The sequence below is a fragment of the Sinocyclocheilus anshuiensis genome, unplaced genomic scaffold (genome assembly GCF_001515605.1).
Source record: "Sinocyclocheilus anshuiensis isolate Anshui unplaced genomic scaffold, SAMN03320099.WGS_v1.1 scaffold914, whole genome shotgun sequence".
NCBI classification, from domain to species: Eukaryota; Metazoa; Chordata; class Actinopteri; order Cypriniformes; family Cyprinidae; genus Sinocyclocheilus; species Sinocyclocheilus anshuiensis.
The window spans coordinates 1721629-1739674 of NW_015539870.1; the positions used below are offsets into that span (position 1 = coordinate 1721629).

General features: G+C 37.7%; 1 protein-coding gene across 1 annotated transcript in view; it reads left to right on the forward strand.

Moving 5' to 3' along the window:
* Positions 1–1472: 1472 nt before the first annotated feature.
* Positions 1473–18046, forward strand: part of LOC107685083 (unconventional myosin-Ic-like) — a 42385-nt gene continuing 25811 nt past the window's right edge. Inside the window, exons 1-2 of the mRNA XM_016481552.1 lie at positions 1473–1600; positions 1700–1882. Of these exons, the coding sequence (XP_016337038.1) occupies positions 1745–1882 (138 nt within the window). The 5' untranslated portion in view covers positions 1473–1600; positions 1700–1744. The remainder of the gene's footprint in view (positions 1601–1699; positions 1883–18046) is intronic.

Sequence of the window (18046 nt, forward strand, 5' to 3'; positions counted from 1 at the left end):
TTGTAGGTTGTTCTCTAAGCTTGATCTCCACTATATACCTGTTATTCTTTTTTTATGTTACTAAAGTCTGTTTTAACGTAACATAATGCGCCCAGCAGGTGGTGCAGTTTCATCTATTGATATCAACAACCATCCATTCAATCAGACTAAAACATAATCTGCTGCATGCAAATAAATTAATACATATTTAATAATAATAATAAATAGTACAGACCCAAAACAGATATGTTCCAATCTCTCTGCAAATCAAGCAATACCATGGCCACATTTTAAGGGAATGGGGAAAGATGTATGGGTTTTATTGTTCAGATTTACGTCACAAGAAAAACTAAAACCTTTGGCAAAAAATACTGCAGAGACTTGAGAAATACTGCATGTAAATTTTCAAAAAAAAAAATGAGAGTAAGACAGAGGAAATAGGATGCCACTGAAATATGTGATGCTTCCTTTTCCTCTAAAATAGCCTAGTTGTTGCCAGTTACATTCGAGAGAGCTATTCTAAATGGCCTCTTACATAACTCTTGCAGTACTGTTTACCATGTCAAAACAGCCATAGTTATCCATTATTTTTGCCCTGCCCTTCACCCATTCTCACCTACCACACCTTAAATGATTCCATGATTTCCCTCTTTTACAAACAGGATATCATTACTCCAGTATTCAGAGTCTCGTAGTCTAAACCAGCTGCAGTTCATCTGCGTTTGGTGGAGATCTTTTATTAATTTTGTCATTTCTCTTTGCTCTCATGCTGACCATCTGTTGTTTTAGTGATCACAGCATGCAATATGCAAGCAAGACAACTAAAGTCATTTAACTGTCATCATATAAAACCTTCATAAGTCACTTTTATGTAACTCACTAAATGCTATGCTGACAGAGATCTGTGTCTTTACCCAAATTTAGATCATACTGTGCTCTGGGATGCCAAGGCCACTCTTTCCTGTTGATGCCCAGAAATCATGCATGTCTCAATTAATGTCACAGGTCAGAGGATGTGTGTCTCTGTCATTTCCCCTCCTACAAGCTTCACACATTCAAAACTGACAATCACATTTTCTGGGAATCATATTTAAAAGCACTCAAGACAGACAATGTGTTATTTTGTAAACAGATTTATTCTTAAGAGAAACTCCCCAGCAAATACCAAACATCCCCCTAATGTTAGCATATGGTTTTAGAATTAAGAATGAATTATAATAATTAGAATTAATTATTAATGAATGTGAAAAATAAAAAATATAGATGATAGATAGATAGATAGATAGATATAGATAGATAGATAGATAGATAGATAGCATCCTAAAGGAATGCTGAGGTCAGAGATTTCAGGGTAAAGGTCAGTGGATTGTTTGTATCAGGACTTTACCACCTGTCTGTCAAGCCATTATATGTTGGAATGGGTTCCTCCGGTGTTTACCCCGGGAATGTCGAGGACAGGATGCTGAAGCCTAGAGGAAACCCTGACGGCAGACTCTCAGCACACTCAAAGCAGCTCAGCATTAGGAACCTTAAATTATAGTGCACATCTGGCTGTGAGACGAGCCTCGGACACCCTTTACACATCTATAACAACTTGCATTGACTCTCTATTTGGCAACAGGTAAATTCTACAGCACTAAACAACCTGATTTACTTCATCTTTCTCTGTTTGCATCCTGTTGTTTATGAATATCGTCCCTCTTTCTCCTGTATCCAACAGAGCAGAAGCACAAGTGAGGGTTGAAGCACCCCTCACACAGAGTGAATGCTAGTGAGGAAGGACAATCATACACAGTCAAAGAGACACAACATGATGGAGCTGAAAATCCAGCTGATACCCACAGGAGAAATCATACTGTCTCCAGGGAATAATGGAGAGTTTTACTGCCAAAGCTGCACTAAGGTAAGTCACTTTTGATAACTAATTTGCATAACTAAATAAACACAACTGCACCCAACAATTTCTTAACAAATTACTTATTGTGATAGCTGTCAGGATATTTTAAGGCTCAACAAAGCATGCCATAGATTTACATGTCCTGAAACCGAAGCTCATTAGAATTTTCCATGCTGTAGATTGTCAGCATATGCCTGTTTATAATAAAAGCAACCATTGCAAGTGATAGTATAATGAATGTGTGGTGTTGATTATGGTTTAGATTATGATTAACCTTTTGAGTGAATACCAAACTACAGTTTAGTTTTTTACAATACTCGATACACTGATAGCCAACTCAAAACTGTATTAGAAATCACAGAAAGCAGTAGCAGTACATAAATGGCTTTTGATATGGAATATATAGTCAATATTTTGTATCTGTGAGAGGCTTTTCCTTCGACAATATAATGATTTTGAGGAATGGGTCTGGATTGCTCCATTTAATAATAATACAGTCCAAGGAATGTGGGTGTATGCTAAAATCTGCAATGTGTGCAAGGAAAATTACCATTAACTCTGACAGAAGTTTGAATGTTTCTTATGGATGGCATAAATGTTACTAGTCTGGTTGGCAAAGAGGAAAATAGCTCACAGCCTTTAACTCTAATATGCACTCTTTTTTCTTCTTATTTTGTTGGGAAAACGTTCTCTGTGACTTGGTTTGTTCTGTTTTTGAAGAACTTTCTTCATGGTTCATTTAGTCTAGTGTAATGCTGGAATCTAGCTGATAAGAATCTGTTTTGCGCATATTTCGTTAAGCAAAAACTTTTCTAGTTTGAGAACCACTTGAATTTAGTGTCCATTTATTAGCGGTTGGAATGGAATGCTATGAGGAAATGACAGAAATTTTTGGAACAGCATACTTTTCCTGACTATCTGGCAAGGTCAAGTTACCCTTGCTGGGTGTGTTTGAGTATGAGTGAGTTTGAGATGGAAAAAGACAGGGAGGTACATTAATAAGAAAGTTTTGGGATGACAAACTAAAAACGCTGTACTATTATTAAATAACTGATCAAGGCTGGAACAATAACTATAATGCCTATTTCCACCCGACCGGTGACAGGAGACATGGAAACACCCTTTAGTACAGCCTGTCGGTCCGACATTGCCTTGTCAACAGGATACAATCTTTCCTCTCGGTTCAGCCAGTGCTTAATGTGGTTGATGTTGTTTTGGGGTTTGGTGGTCTGAACGTTGAAGAGCACAGTCAAGGGCAGAATCGATCACTCCACCCTCTGGCTACTGCATGATACTGCACTTCACATGGATTATCAAGCGTGAGGTCACCTTGCCATGTGGGGAATTTTGTTTCAGCAGTGTTTATTGATACAGCAAAATGTTTAGACACAGCTTTCCATTCACAGGGCATGTGTTATCCAGTGTGTGTGGACTGAAAAAGAGATGCTCAGAATGAATGGCTGTGATTCTGTGAGTCACGTTGGCTACTTAATAACATAATCAGCTTTGGTCCAGTCAAATAAAATCTGAAATAATGGTTGATTTGACCATAATAATGTCAGTGGTAAATCTTTGTATTAGATTAAAAATATTTGTTAGTACATTTAAAGTTTACTGATACATTTGCTTGTCATTGTACCACATTAGGGGCCTTCAACAGCGGGTCTTCAGCTCCTGGGGTCAGTATCAGTACTGCAGGGAGTTTGCTAATTATTACTAAAGCTCAAATTAATTTTTGTAACAAATAAATAAATAAATAAAGTTACATTTTGGTTAAATATTTTATTGCCCTCATTAAAATGCATTAAATAAAATTAAAATGTTTAAGTAGCCTATATGACTCCGCATATTAATAATGATTATTTCAATGGCTTAGCAATCTTGATAAAATGCAGTAAAACATTCATGTAAGTGCAATCATATGTTATGTTATTATAGGGATCCTAACACCTAGTCCTATCATGCAAACTGTTATTATAGGCCTGATTTATAGGCCATACAGTATGTAACACCTGCTTCTTACTCCAGATTATTATAGTTAACTAAAACTAAAACTATTTAAAAAATAATTATTTGAAGTAAAAATTAAATTATTTTATTTCAGCTATAGCTGCCAAGCCAACATTTCTCATTTTCATTTCAGCTTGATACTAAAATAACTAAAACTAAAACTGAATAAAACATTGGGAAAAACCTATATGGACATTTAAGAAAAACTAATAAAATGACAAAACACAGCGAAATTACCAAAACTAACTAAAATTTAAATGAAAATGGAAAATATATAAAAATAATATATATAGTATCTCATAGTATAGTCTCACAATCTCATAGAAATAGTATCTCAATGATTCTAAAATAACACTACAATCTATACACCAGGGGGTCATTGAAAAAAGATCGAGGACCCCTTGAAATAGTCTTTGATGGTGCTTCTATCTCTTCTGTATTGTCAATAGAGGGCGATCAACGCTAGCGTGCTTTCGAGTAACGCCTACCTTATCTCAAACGCCACATGCAAGCCAACATACCGCAGGATTGATATATTTGTCAAAATATAGTTATTTTAAACTAAAATTACACATACAAAAGAGTCTATTTGTTCTGAATAAGCACGTATGCTTACGTACCCTATGTGAGGAAAGTAAGCTGTGCTGTTATTTCTGCTTTTAAATATAAAAATGAATCTAATGAATGAAATAGGCTAGTCTTAATCAAAACGCAATGTAAATATTCATTTAAATGTCATATCTGTATTGTGATCAAGTGAAAGTACATGTGATCATGTTATTAGTCGTGGGATTGCTCGTGAACTTCCTGGTACAGCGGCTCTAGAGAGAGAGAGAGAGAGAGAGAGAGAGAGAGAGAGAGAGAGAGAGAGAGACATTACTGAGTACATGTTCCATGGCATAGTACTTACTTTAAACTAGAGTATGATAATCTGTGTGTTTGTTTTTTACACGTAAATCTCCAGCAGTCATTTTTACTACATTTGCTTTACTGATCTAAGCAACTGTAAAAGCGACTTTTCAGTGTCCCACTGAGGTAAATATTCTCGTCGGTGGGATTCACACAGGAGGGAAAGGTCCAGATTACAGCTCAAGTTTGAGAACAAGTTTCCCATCACTGCTGGGTTTCTCTTATGCAGTATAACAGTGAGCGACCGGTGCTTTTGGACGTTGCAGGATTTGAAATCGGCGTGCTTTGATCAAGGTAAGTGCTTGACACGCCATTCATTTCAGTTAGAAATAGAATCAAAGCACAAAGTCAGTTTACGCTTCATGACGTTCGAGTTTTGAATTCAGACGTGCGTATGTGAGTGTCAGTGTGCGGATTGTCAAGATAATGTTTCGTTAAGATTGGTTTCTTGCATATTTGATATGTCCGGTTGATGAACGAGTCGGATCTTTTCAATAAATTTGTTGAACCACAAAACCGAACTGAACGATTCCTTCGAGCAGTTCTCTCTCGAGTCGTGAACCGATAAGCGATGATGGTAAGAGCATTTGAACCGAGGAATAAACGATGGCTACATGGCCGAAATAAAACACGAATATTAAAAAAAATCCGGAACGCATGAATTTACAATAAATAATCACTCGTATTAAAGGAACAATAATTAAAAAAACGTGACCACGTGATTACGTCATAACGTAAAATAATCATTTTTTAAGCGTTTTTTTTTAACAAACCGTTGGAAAGAACTGATTCGCGGAAAAGTGTCGGACTTTCCAACACTTTGCTCAAACATTAGTGAGTTCCCTAAATAGACAGCATTTTAGGGCGTCATAGGCACGTGGCAGCTTACTAGGGTTAGATACACAGCAACTGTCATCTCACCTGTTACTTTACTCCATGTTATTTATGAAAATACTACCCTGACCTGTTCAGATCTTGATTCAAATGCATGAGGGTTATACAAACAAACTCCCATCTCCAAAGCTTAAAAGTGCAAAACTATGGGCATGCATTGAGCTCCTTTTGTTAGGGTGTGATATGGCGGCTTCAGACCATATTTTTTCTAGGATGGAATGACAAGGGGAGTTAAAGGAGACCAGCTGTTAATTATCTGTCATTCCAAACTAACCTCCCTCAACCCAATTACATTAGAAATTCCACTGGGAATATACTATCAGCATCACCCTCAGAGGCCAAGCTTGTAAAATTGTGTTGAATGTGTTATTTTTACTACACTGTCAGGGTGCATATAAGAGGATGTTTCTTTCACCTGTGCTGCCAGTTGAGCAGCACAGCGCTGATGACATCTTAAGGTCGTTGGCAGGTCATGTCCTCAAGTGTCCTCACTCACATCCCCCCTTGTGTATCATTCCTTTTTCCATATGTTGCAAAACCTAACGAATATGCGCCTGTCAAATGAAATGGATTACTTACAGTTGGAGATCTATTTTATTGTGCAACACTGCATGGATGGTGTAACTAGTATAACTGACAACAATTAGAAGCTGACAGTTGTGTAGGCTTCTATAAACAGATGAATAATGCTATAACAGTCATGCTTAAGGTGTTTGTGCTGTGCATTTTCCAAGAACAGTGTTGTCATAATGAGTAAACAGTGTTTTTAATTTAGAATGGTAGTTTTGCAATGGTAGACATCCCCGCAAAACTGATTATATTATTAGTTCCTCCCCAAAAAAATTACTCCCTCAGGCCATCTAAGATGTAGATGAGTTTGTCTCTTTATCAGGACAGTTTTGGAGAAATTACATCTTAGCAGTACATCTCTTGTTTGCGGATCCTCTGCATTGAATGGGTGCCGTCAAAATGAGATCTGATATAGCATCACAATAACCCGCCGCATGTCATATGCACAGATTAAGCACTGTTTACAAGCGAAAACAGTTCTAAACAAATATGTTGGTGGATTTTGATGTGAGAAGACAACAGGCAATGAACCTTTTCCACTTGAGAAAGCGTTTTCATGGATTATGGACTTTTGGCCAGAAGCGAAGGTCTGAAGTTAAAATGCTTTAATGATAGATTTTTTTCTTACAAACACACAGCTTTTCATTTCACAAGACATTAACTGATGGACTGGAGTTTTGTGGATTGCTTGTAGATAATTGTGATGTTTTTATCATCTGTTTGAATGCTCGTTCTGACGGCACCCATTAACTGCAAAGGATCCATTGGTGAGCAAATTATGTGATGCTAAATTTCTCCAAATCTGTTCTGAGTACATTTTAAGTTAATTTTAAATTTTTGGGTGAACTATTCCTTTAACTCAGGGTTATGCAGTGTTGACTGTGACAAAGGGAAACACTTTGGGATAGAGCATATTTTCAGAGCAGAGGGATTCTGGTTTTTGGTCAGAGGCTGGGAGACTTTGTACTTGAGCTATTTTCCAGCTGTCCCAAGACAATAAAGTTTCTACGTCTGTCAGCAGTGAGCAATATAAGTGTGCCGTGTGTGACCCACTTTTCCATCATGCAAGGAAACATTAGTCTGTTTCTTTATCTTCCAATTACTCTCTGTTCATCGTGTTTATGATGATGGTGAGATTGTGGAGGAATATTTGGTTTAGAGTGGGAGTGCGGCTGTGCAAACCCAGCCCTATCCTCATTGCTTGTCTGTCAACCAGCCAGCTGTCAACGTGTCCCAGAGAGATCTCAAAGGGGATACACCTGTGTCTGAAACACTCAGAACAGGAAGTTCTCAGGGTTAACCAACCACATATACGAGTCTCTACCCTGCATTAAACTGAAGTTAAGTTCTGCACCTTTTTGAGTGTAAATTTGTTGTAGCAGAATATTCATATGAACTTAACCCTATTTACTTTGTAATGCATGTTGCTGGTGAACGATTCATTTTGTCTTTGTAATCTTTCATCAAAATATTCAAGCTCTTCAAGTCCCACACTGCTTTTTGTTCTCATTGAATATCCTGTTTTAGAAATGCGTTACATTACTGGGTTGCGAACGCCTTTCATGTTGGCTTTAAACATTTAGTCTTTTGCTTATCATTGCAGCCTCTTTCTTCAGTAGATAAAAGCATTCATCGTGTAGCTGTGGTTTGAAATGTTTGCATAGAGAGGAACAGAGTATGAGTGGCAGTAGCCTTGATAGCTAATTTGTTTACAGTATGAACAGCCACGCAGGTTTTAATCTAGTTTTTAGTGTGAGAACTGATGGAGGTGGAGGGAAGTAACAGAGGGTAAGAAAGAGACTGTGCATTTGTTAAATGTCTTGATGCCCTGTGGTGAGTCATGAGCTTGTAGGATCTGCAGTTTTTCTTAATTTAGCTGTGGCTCTTCCACTTGAAATGTCCCATTGAGGGCCCTGCCCTTGGACTCCACTTTGCTCCATATCAGGGAAAAACTGCAAAGGCCAGACCAAAGCCTTTTATCTACAGCTTTGCTGGATGGTTCATTTGAATGGCGTTTTAAGATTCTTATTTATAATGTTCATTAAAAAGTACTATGACTGTACTATGGCTCAGGTACTTTAATGTACAGTGGCCACAGAAGGTATTTAGACTCTTAAACGTTTAGGGTCAGAAAGTTTTTTTTTTAATTAATACTTTTATTCAGCATTATTTGATAAAAAGTTTCAAATAAATGCTGTTATGTTGATGTTTTTATTCAATAAAGAATCCTGAAAAATATGTATAATGGTTTTCACAAATATTAAGCAGCACTTCCATTTTCAGCATTACACAATAATAATACAAAATGTTTCTTGAGCAGCAAATCAGCATGTGATTTCTGATGCGTTTTTAGCCTCACTTTTCTGATCCACTTTTAATATATATACAGTGGGTACGGAAAGTATTCAGACCCCCTTAAAATTTTCACTCTTTGTTATATTGCAGCCCCATGTATGTATATATACATATATACATGTTTTAAAACCTAAACTTAATTCTGTGAATTAATTGCACTTGTTTTTATATTTTGTTAAATAATATAAATTAATTATACATTAAAAGTGTCCAAATACTTTAAAAGTGGCCACTGTATATCAAGATAATAAATGATTACCATATTCACGTACAGTCGTACTTTAAAACCCTGGAGCATCATGGTACTTTTGAGGCTTAAATGGATGCCTGAACTATCAAGAAATATGAGGCATATTTGCTTAGCAGAGAGTCAGTCAAACATTTTCTCTTATTTTCATAAATTGAGTGGAATGACTGTCATTTGAGATTGCAGATGTGCTTATCCGCTCATATTACTCTTGTGCCGACTGTGTGGTTTGGCAGCTTAAAATACTCGCTTCGCTTAGTGACACATACACAGACTACTGATTAACCTGATGGTGTGAGATATTCTGTAATCCATCTGGGATCCTTTCACTCAGGTTTACGGTCTGCCACGTTTGACAAGGGCAAACACTGTGGCTGGAGTTGAGGGATTATTATAACACAAACTGTCATTACATTCCTTCTTACAGAGGTGCACTCTGAGATGAAATTACAGCGGTAATTGCATCTTTTCACCATACCCCCATGCTATTTTACATCGGGTTGTTCATGCCTGTTTGCGTCCATTGTGTTCCAGCATCAAGGCACCCTGCTCTAGTTCTTTCCCAAACACGATGACCTTTGTGACCCTAACACAACGTAGGTAGAACCATGATGCCCTTGAAGCATGGGAACGAAAGCAATTCTGTGTTATCTTGTTCATGGTACCATCCTTCACATGCTTATGTCCTCATTCTGTTAACCGCCCAGAATAAATCAAGTCTTAGAGTTCAGTAATGGTCTTTATCAAAGACCTTTGAAGTGAAAGCTGCCTTCCCTTCTCACGATCACATTGAGATCTGTAAGGGTTAACCTTTAACCAGACTCTCTCCTGCATGAAGATAAGTCATGCAATCCAGGCCAGTTGTGGCCTTGCACCCAGACCACAGAAATATGCATATTGTGCCTGAGTGTTCCAGAGATGTAGCCCATTTTTGACGACTATATTGTCTCCTCTCATAGTGGTGGTGGTTGGAAAATCGATGATTGATCCAAAACAATGTTTGTAAAGCAATCAGTGGATTTGTCCTTACACAAATGTAAATTTGTCACTATATAGTGCACTTACTCTATGTACTCTGTAGTGTTGTTTCAAATGAAACCGTTTAAACTACATTGAAGCAGGTGCTGTTTTCTGGTTGAATTAATGTTTCAGAGGTGTGATGTGATATCGCTAAATTTATTGCAAAACATACTACTGCAAAAGTGTGCAAAATGTGACGCACCTTGAGAAAAAAAATTGAGTTGGTATTTACAGTCAGTGTACACGCATGCTAGTTTTACTTAGGGAGTTAGAAGAGTCACAGTTCATAGGCTCTTGCACCCTATTATAGGGGAGCATGTTTAGGAATTTTATCGCATGTTGATGTTGAGTGTGTGAAACTCAGTCCTGGCATGTTTCGGAGCGTTCAGCATCAGCATGCCTACTACACCTCATTAAAGCACCTCATTTCCCAGACATTGTTAAAAAAAAAACAAATGATTTAATATGTAAGACATGCAGTTGTAAGCTTTGGGGGGGCCATATACCCTCCATATGCCGGATCCGCCATGGCCTTCTGAGTCCCCTGATCCACCATGGCCTCCTGAGCTACCAGCTCCGCCATGGCAACCTGAACTGCCTGCTCCGCCATGGCCTCCTGAATCCCCTGATCTGCCATGGCCTCCTGAGCTACCTGCTCTACCATGGCCTCCTGAGTCCCCTGCTCCGCCATGGCAACCTGAACTGCCTGCTCCGCCATGGCTCCCGGAGCGCCCTGATCCGACCTGGAGGCTCTCCTTGTCTCCGCCCTGTTCCTGTCCTGCACCAGCCTCCAGGATCTTATATATGTATATAGTTCCTTAATTGGAAAAGAATGGATGTGTGATGTCATTAGAATTGGATTTGTTATCATAGATATTGAGCACATCAAATTGTTCAGCAGTTGTTCTTAGATACATTTAGAAATTGTTTTAGACACATTTAACCATGTTTTAACTTTTAAATTGATATACACTACCGTTCAAAAGTTTAGGGTCAGTAATATTCGTGAAATTAATACTTTTTTCAGCAAGGATCCATTAAATTAATCAAAAGTGACAGTAAAGACATTCAATTGCGAATAAATGCTGTTCTTTTGAACTTTCTATTCATCAGAGAATCATGAAAAAAGTTTACACAAAAATATTAAGGCAGCGCAACTGTTTTCAACATAAATAAAAAAACACGAATTGTTTCTTGAGCACCAAATCAGCATTAGAATTATTTCTGAAGGATCATGTGATACTGGAGACTGGAGAAATCAACTTTGCAATCACAGGGATGACATTTTAAATATATTCCAAATAGAAAACGGTTAAGTTTCTAATATTATTTCATAGTATTACTATTTTTGACCAAAGAAATGTAGAGACTTTTCAAAAACAACTAAACACAAACTGAACAAGATGCTAAAACGGGGTCAATTTGATGCCTGAGTACTTAGACTAAATGACTAAAATGCCCATCCCTATTATGAGTATGTCTGTATACACTCCCAATGGGTCAGCGTTAACACTGGCCTAAGGTTGTTTGTCCTTTTGCCCTTCCCTAAGGGAACTGCTGGTATTTCATAATTATGGCTGTAATGTGTGGAATGAATGGGTGTGGCGACTCTGTGCATGAAACTGTCATGTCTGGTCAGCAGTTGGCCGTCGTGCCAAATGGTCTGTGCCTGAACGGTGTGTTTATGTGCACAGATACGTTGTGTGTTAACCTCACCCCATGACTTGCATTTGAGCCATGCAGGATAATGAAGTGCTGTTGTCATGCTCAGTAATAGCTGCGATGTTGTAATAGGCCGTCTTGTCCTTTCAGTATGTTCCTTAGAGAGCAAAAGATTTTCACAATGGGATTCCAAACTGTTTGCTTCATCCTATAGCTTGGGTTTCTCCTTGAAGGTTAGATTTTGATATAGTCTTTGTCTCATTACTAAATGCTCAAATGAACCCACTACAGTACATTCATTCAAGTTTTTTTTATTTTGTTGCATTGATTGATTGATTAAAGGGGTCATATGATGTTGCTAAAAAGAACATTATTTTGTGTATTTGGTGTAATGAAATGTGTTTATGCGGTTTAAGGTTCAAAAAACATTATTTTCCACATACTGTACATTATTGTTTCTCCTCTATGCCCCGCCTTTCTGAAACGCATCGATTTTTACCTTTCACAACGAAACACACAGTGTCTTCACAACATGGCGGTGGCAGCAACAATAAAGTTACTCCTTCTTTCTTAGCATAAACATTTGGGCAGTGTTATGCAAATCTTCCCACACAGTGACGTAGACATGTGGGGGCGTGTTTAAATGAGGCATTTTAGGAGGGCGTGGACGAGTCTTAACTTTTATAAAGAATATCTCTTTGGGTTTGAGACTAGTCTTTGCAACTTTAGGGATCTTATCTATTCACGAACAGCTTGTAACACTCCAAAGAGAAAGGAAAACTTGAAATCGCATCATATGACCCCTTTAAATTAAACTTTCTTGGATGCCTGCATGGTGACATGACATCCAGGGTTGTGCACCATTCAGAAATGAGCTGATAATGCCTTTTTAAATTCAGATTTCTGAATTTGAATTGATGTAACAAACATTTGTATTGGAATTTAAGTAAGCTGAATTAAAATTGTAAACAAATGTATACTCTAATTTCTAACTAGAAAAGCAACATTTGGCAAACTTGTAATGTTGCTTGATGGACTTTGGCTCCAGCGGTGTAAGCAGAGTCCTTGAGAGTGTCCTTAAAATGACTGATTGTTTAAAACACGTTTCTTCGAGTGGGACCGTTTGAGGTGAGAGAAGCAACTGTAGGCCTTCGGACTCAACTGATCTACAACTGATCTTTGTGTTTTGCTAGAAACAGTCTGACTGTTGCCAATCATGGACCTCTGAAGAAGTGGAAAACAATGAAAACAGGAATGTCTGTCATCTGTATTTTGGCAGCATCCTCAAGGATTGTTATGCAAGACATTTCCAGTGGATGTGGTGTTGAAAATTAAATATCAGCATCTCTAATTGACTGATCAACTGCCTTGACTTATCACAGGAAAAAATATATAGGAAAAAAATCTCAGATCATATCTTAACACATACTCAGCGTTAGAGCACACTATATTAGGCATACACAATATTTTGGTACCAAATTTATTACAAGCTGATATTAGAGATTTGTTTTTTTTCATTTATCATATTGGATTGTGTTGGATATTTAATGCTCATTTATCTTAGGTTTACAATTAGATAATATTATAATCTAATACTAAAGTTTGCTTGATAATCTAATAATACATTTGCTGTTTATTTAGAATTTGTTTAGACAAAATACTATATAATTTTAATAACTTAACTCTTAACTCTTTTTGTATTTATGATTTTTTTATTGGACAGTACAGTTGCCCTGAAAACAGCTTGTTGGAGGCTAAAGAGAGAAAGAAATGGGGAGGAGGTGGCAGTGTCATCACTGTTCCATCCTCCATCCGCTCAGCATTGGATAGAGAGAGGAACCCTTGTGGGAACCCCCTGTCCCATGCTGAGAAGCATAACCTGCCCTTATAAGGCATTGTGGGTATTCTAAGATCTCGGAGGAGGAGACTTAAAGCCATAGCGTTGCCAACCCAGCTGCTGTATGTGAAAGCAATGGGAGATCCAGCTGGCCCTAAGCAGCGCCGCTGTGCTGTTCTTCCAGACCAGACCTGGAAAGAGCAGGGCCGCTTGGGGGTTGGGTACAGGGCTTCTGCATGAGTAGGATGATTGGAGTTCCTCTGACGAGTACAGTCTTGTCCACTTGTACCTCATTGCAACAACTCTGGTGAGAAATATTAAGGCTGGGATGAAGTAATGCTTGTCCTTTCCTCTCCTCCTCCCTCTTAACCTGTTGGCTGTGGAAGAAGTGGGCGTGTCTCTAGTGGTTCTGGTTCCCGCCTCCAAACATGTTGCTCCACCAAGTAGAGCTAGAAAGAGAGAGAAAAGTGTGATTGGTGTTGTTTTACTGGAGATTTCTTGCCTCATACATCTTTCACCTCTGTTGGAAAGCATTGATGGATAATTTTTTCATGAAAACCTAAGGGAATGACCGTTTTCGCACTCATATGCCAAAAATATTTATTTTGAATATATGTCATATACATATTATAAATAGTGTAAAATGTTTTTTGTATAGTGCTGTCAATCGGTTAAAAAAGTTTAACTAATTAATCACACATTTTTTCTGAAATTGATTGTGATTAATGCCACCTAGCATTAAAGTTTTTAAATAGCCTATACTTTTATATTGTAATAATTTCACATTCAATCTTAAAATTAATGTAGATACTACATAAAGACAGTATATTTTTAATATTTGTTTAATGGCATCTTTTTTATGACTGAAGGCAAGTATCACTGATACCAATACTACTGATGGTTCTAGGAAATGTTTTTACTGATGCTTCTACTGCTGTTTTTGCCATTGACTAGCCATTCAACATTACAGTATAATTGAGAGCTAACAATTTTAACATTTATTAGACTTTAAAAAAAAAAAAAAGCTTCTAATTTAAGTGAACTTAAAACAATCTTCACATAAACCCATTATAATAAATGTCATATTTAACTTCCTGTGCCCTTCAGCAAGTAGGAAATATGCAGAAAATAAAAAAAGTTATCAAACACTAAATTCTAATTGAAATAAAGATTAATCCATAAAGCTACAAAAGTTATTGATTTCCTCTGTTTTTTTTTTGTTCTTTTGTTCTTTGATTAACAGACATCACAGCAGCTGGGTTATTAGGTTATTTTGGCTGCTTTAAGAGTTGCCGTTGCTGAGCATGACACGGGTCTTACACGCATCGTATTTTCTCACAAATCTTTATCTTTTCTGACCCACTTCAGGTCTTAAAGTCTCTACCAATGAGCTGACGAGTTGAATCGGGTGTGTTAGATGAGGGAGACAGTGCTGGGGTGCTCCAGACCGGGACAGTTTTGAAAACCACTGCATGTCAGAGACATGTTCTTAAATGTATTTCATATAACAAATACATACACGCACCGTTTTAAGGCAGCTTTAATCACCTTTTTGGTAACTTCATGACTTAACTGACATATATGACATTGCATGCTCGTAGTTTCTTTTGCGCTTTGATATGAAATGATACAGGCTACAGTGCACGCCGCTACATTTGTGCGTGCAATTGAAGATCTGCGAGTGCTACAAGCACTATATAACGGCTAACAGGACAGGAAAAATTGTTTGGCGTGACAACATCTCATCTGACAGCAGTTCACTGTTGTTCTACTGAAGCTCCCTCGTCACATATACCTTTTCCGCACTCGTTTGACTAGATAACACAAAATAAATCAAAATTGGCCCAAACTTTATGAGTAAATACAAGTAACTAAAACTTATTGAAAACATATATGTTTCTTTTTGGTATTTTGAAATATAGGTAAAAAAAAATATCTGTGTACTTTTTGCCGTTTGGGTTTGAGTGGAAAAATGTGCATCCATATAAAAAACACTGAATCCATGGGTTTTCCTAAGCATTTGAATGATTAATGTGCCATGGACTTGAGCCCGGTTTTGTGTTTTGGAAAGGAACCTTTTTTCTTTTCCAGAAAACACATCATTTTAGAGCCTCTAGGTTGTCTGGAAATGAGTAAGTCCTGTTCAGTGGAGCAAGCAGTCACTCACACCACCATGTGAGGTACTGTATGACTCAAAAAGCCCAGATGAAGAAGGGATGAGAGGAAATGAAAGAGATAAAGCAGTGAGCTTCACTCTCTCAGTCAACATACAACTTCCTTACTTGCACGTTGCCACAGTGACCTTGTTTAGTTATATCACAACATCGATTACTACATCGTAGTGTGACAGTGATGGGTTTCCCCCGTCTTTACCTCTCGCTCTCTCTCTCTTTCTGTCCCCAGTCCTGTGCTGACTGTTTAACACCCACATTACATTCTTCTGTTCTGACATCACACACTCTCAGCTTTCCCTCTGTTGTTTTTCGCCTCCATCATACACCACCCTCCCTTATGTACTGCCTTTCAAATATCATGTCTCATGGGTGTCCCATAGGTCCCTTTCTTGGTTTATTTTCTCTGAATGTCTCTGCTTCCCTCTGCAGGTCTTATAAATGTGAAATTGTTCCAGTTTATTCACAAACCGGCCCTCATCTCATTCCCATCTTCCACTTCCCATGATGCTTTGGGTCTTTTCCCAGTGTCAGGCTTTTCTCACCACTCCCATTGCTCAAGGCCCTGACACATTAGTAAACAAAGACGGACTTATTGTCGGTGTGGTCTATTTTCTCTGCGACCATATTCACAGGGACAGTCTTAAAGGGACAGTCTTTGTGTCTTTTTGATGCTTGAAAGTTCCAGTCCCCCTTGATTGTTATTGCATGAAAAAGAGCAACCAGAACATTCTTCAGAATTTCTCTTCCTGTGTTCCACTGAAGAAAGAAAATGTTTGCGATTTCTGGGTGAACTATCGCTTTAAGTCATGAACAAATACAAAAAGTGAAAGGAGGAACACAAAAAAGCAAACAACAGCCTTCTAGAGGTGAAAAGTTCATTTAGTTGTCAACTAGAACAGAGAGGAAGTATATTTTAAATGCTAACTCTACTATTTAAACCCAACAAGAAGAGGGTTTTAAAGTTCATTCATTACACTCTCCTTTTCTTAACCTTAACACTGGCCAGTGGATTCATTTTGTTGAAGAATTACACACCAGTCAAAGTTCATAGCTTTGATCTTTGGTCCTTCTGAACCGTCCTCTGCCCAGCACAACAGTTTCTACAAATAGACCGGTCCTGGTGTGAGAGTATAAATAGGCATGTGACAGAGTAGGCGGAGAGAAGGAGGGAGGGGCAGAAAGAGAGAAGTGGAGGAGATGGGAATGGATTGACTGAGTACAATAACCAAACATTTTCATGAGTCTCATTACACATAATTTGAATTAAAATGCCTTTCGCCCACATCATTAAGTCCTTACCAGGATCCAATTTCAAATAATTGATGTGGACAGACGATTGTGGTCGAGAACAAAAGGGAATGAAAATGGATTTGTTTTGTGCTCAGACTTCCCATGAATATGTATACTTAAAAAATTTACATTATTAAATGTTGTCCCAGTGTTCCAATCTTGAAATGTTTTAGTATACAATTAGCACACTGTTTGCATACTATCCATCCTGCATCTGCAAGATTAGAATTTGAGCATCCTGGATAATAGTATCATCCTTAAATAGGTGGCAGGTGATCTATCCTACTATTTTTGGAGTAGGATAGATTTTTGAAGTGTGCATCCATGCATGCTTTAATTGCTTTATTGCTCCTTGTACAGCAGTTTGTAAGTTATTGTTAAGTAATAATGAATTTAGCTAGATACCAATGTTTACATAAAAATGCAAACCTTTTATGGTATTAGGACGCATTTTCCTGATGGGGTATGTCTAGCATTTTTAAAAAAGGAAATTAATACTTTTATTCAGCAAAGATGCATTAAAATGTAATTCCATTTTAAAATGTTAAATCAGAAAAGTTATTTTAAATTGTAATATTTCACAATATTACTGTTCTTTTTAATCATGAATAAGCATAAAAGACATTCAAAAACATCCTCAAACTTCTGATGTATCTCCTTTCCCCTAACCAGCAAACTATATACTTTCAGTGCATATTGGACTGGAAAAATACAAATTGGGATGCTGCAAGTGAGAAAATTCTGCATGTGAAGGAATTTATTCTGTAGATTGAGTAATAAAGAGAGAGGTAGTGAAGGGCAGGGGCTCTGAAAGTGGCTAATATAAGTATAAATGGGGTGAGAGCACAACAGGCATGCAGGGAAAAAAGCCAGAGTTTCCATTACTGATTTCCCACGGATGTCATTTGACCACTTTAAGGAATAGAACGCCCCACATAACAAACAAAACCTCAGAGTGTTTGTTTCTTGGCCAGAAGGCCATGTGAGGATGTGCGGGTCCTGTTCTTCCAGTGACCTGAAGGGTGACTCTGAGTCCACAGAGTCTGACTGTTGTACAGGTGCATCTCAATAAATTAGAATGTCGTGGAAAAGTTCATTTATTTCAGTAATTCAACTCAAATTGTGAAACTTGTGTATTAAATAAATTCAGTGCACACAGACTGAAGTAGTTTAAGTCAGATCAGCAGTCTTCCCCATGATTG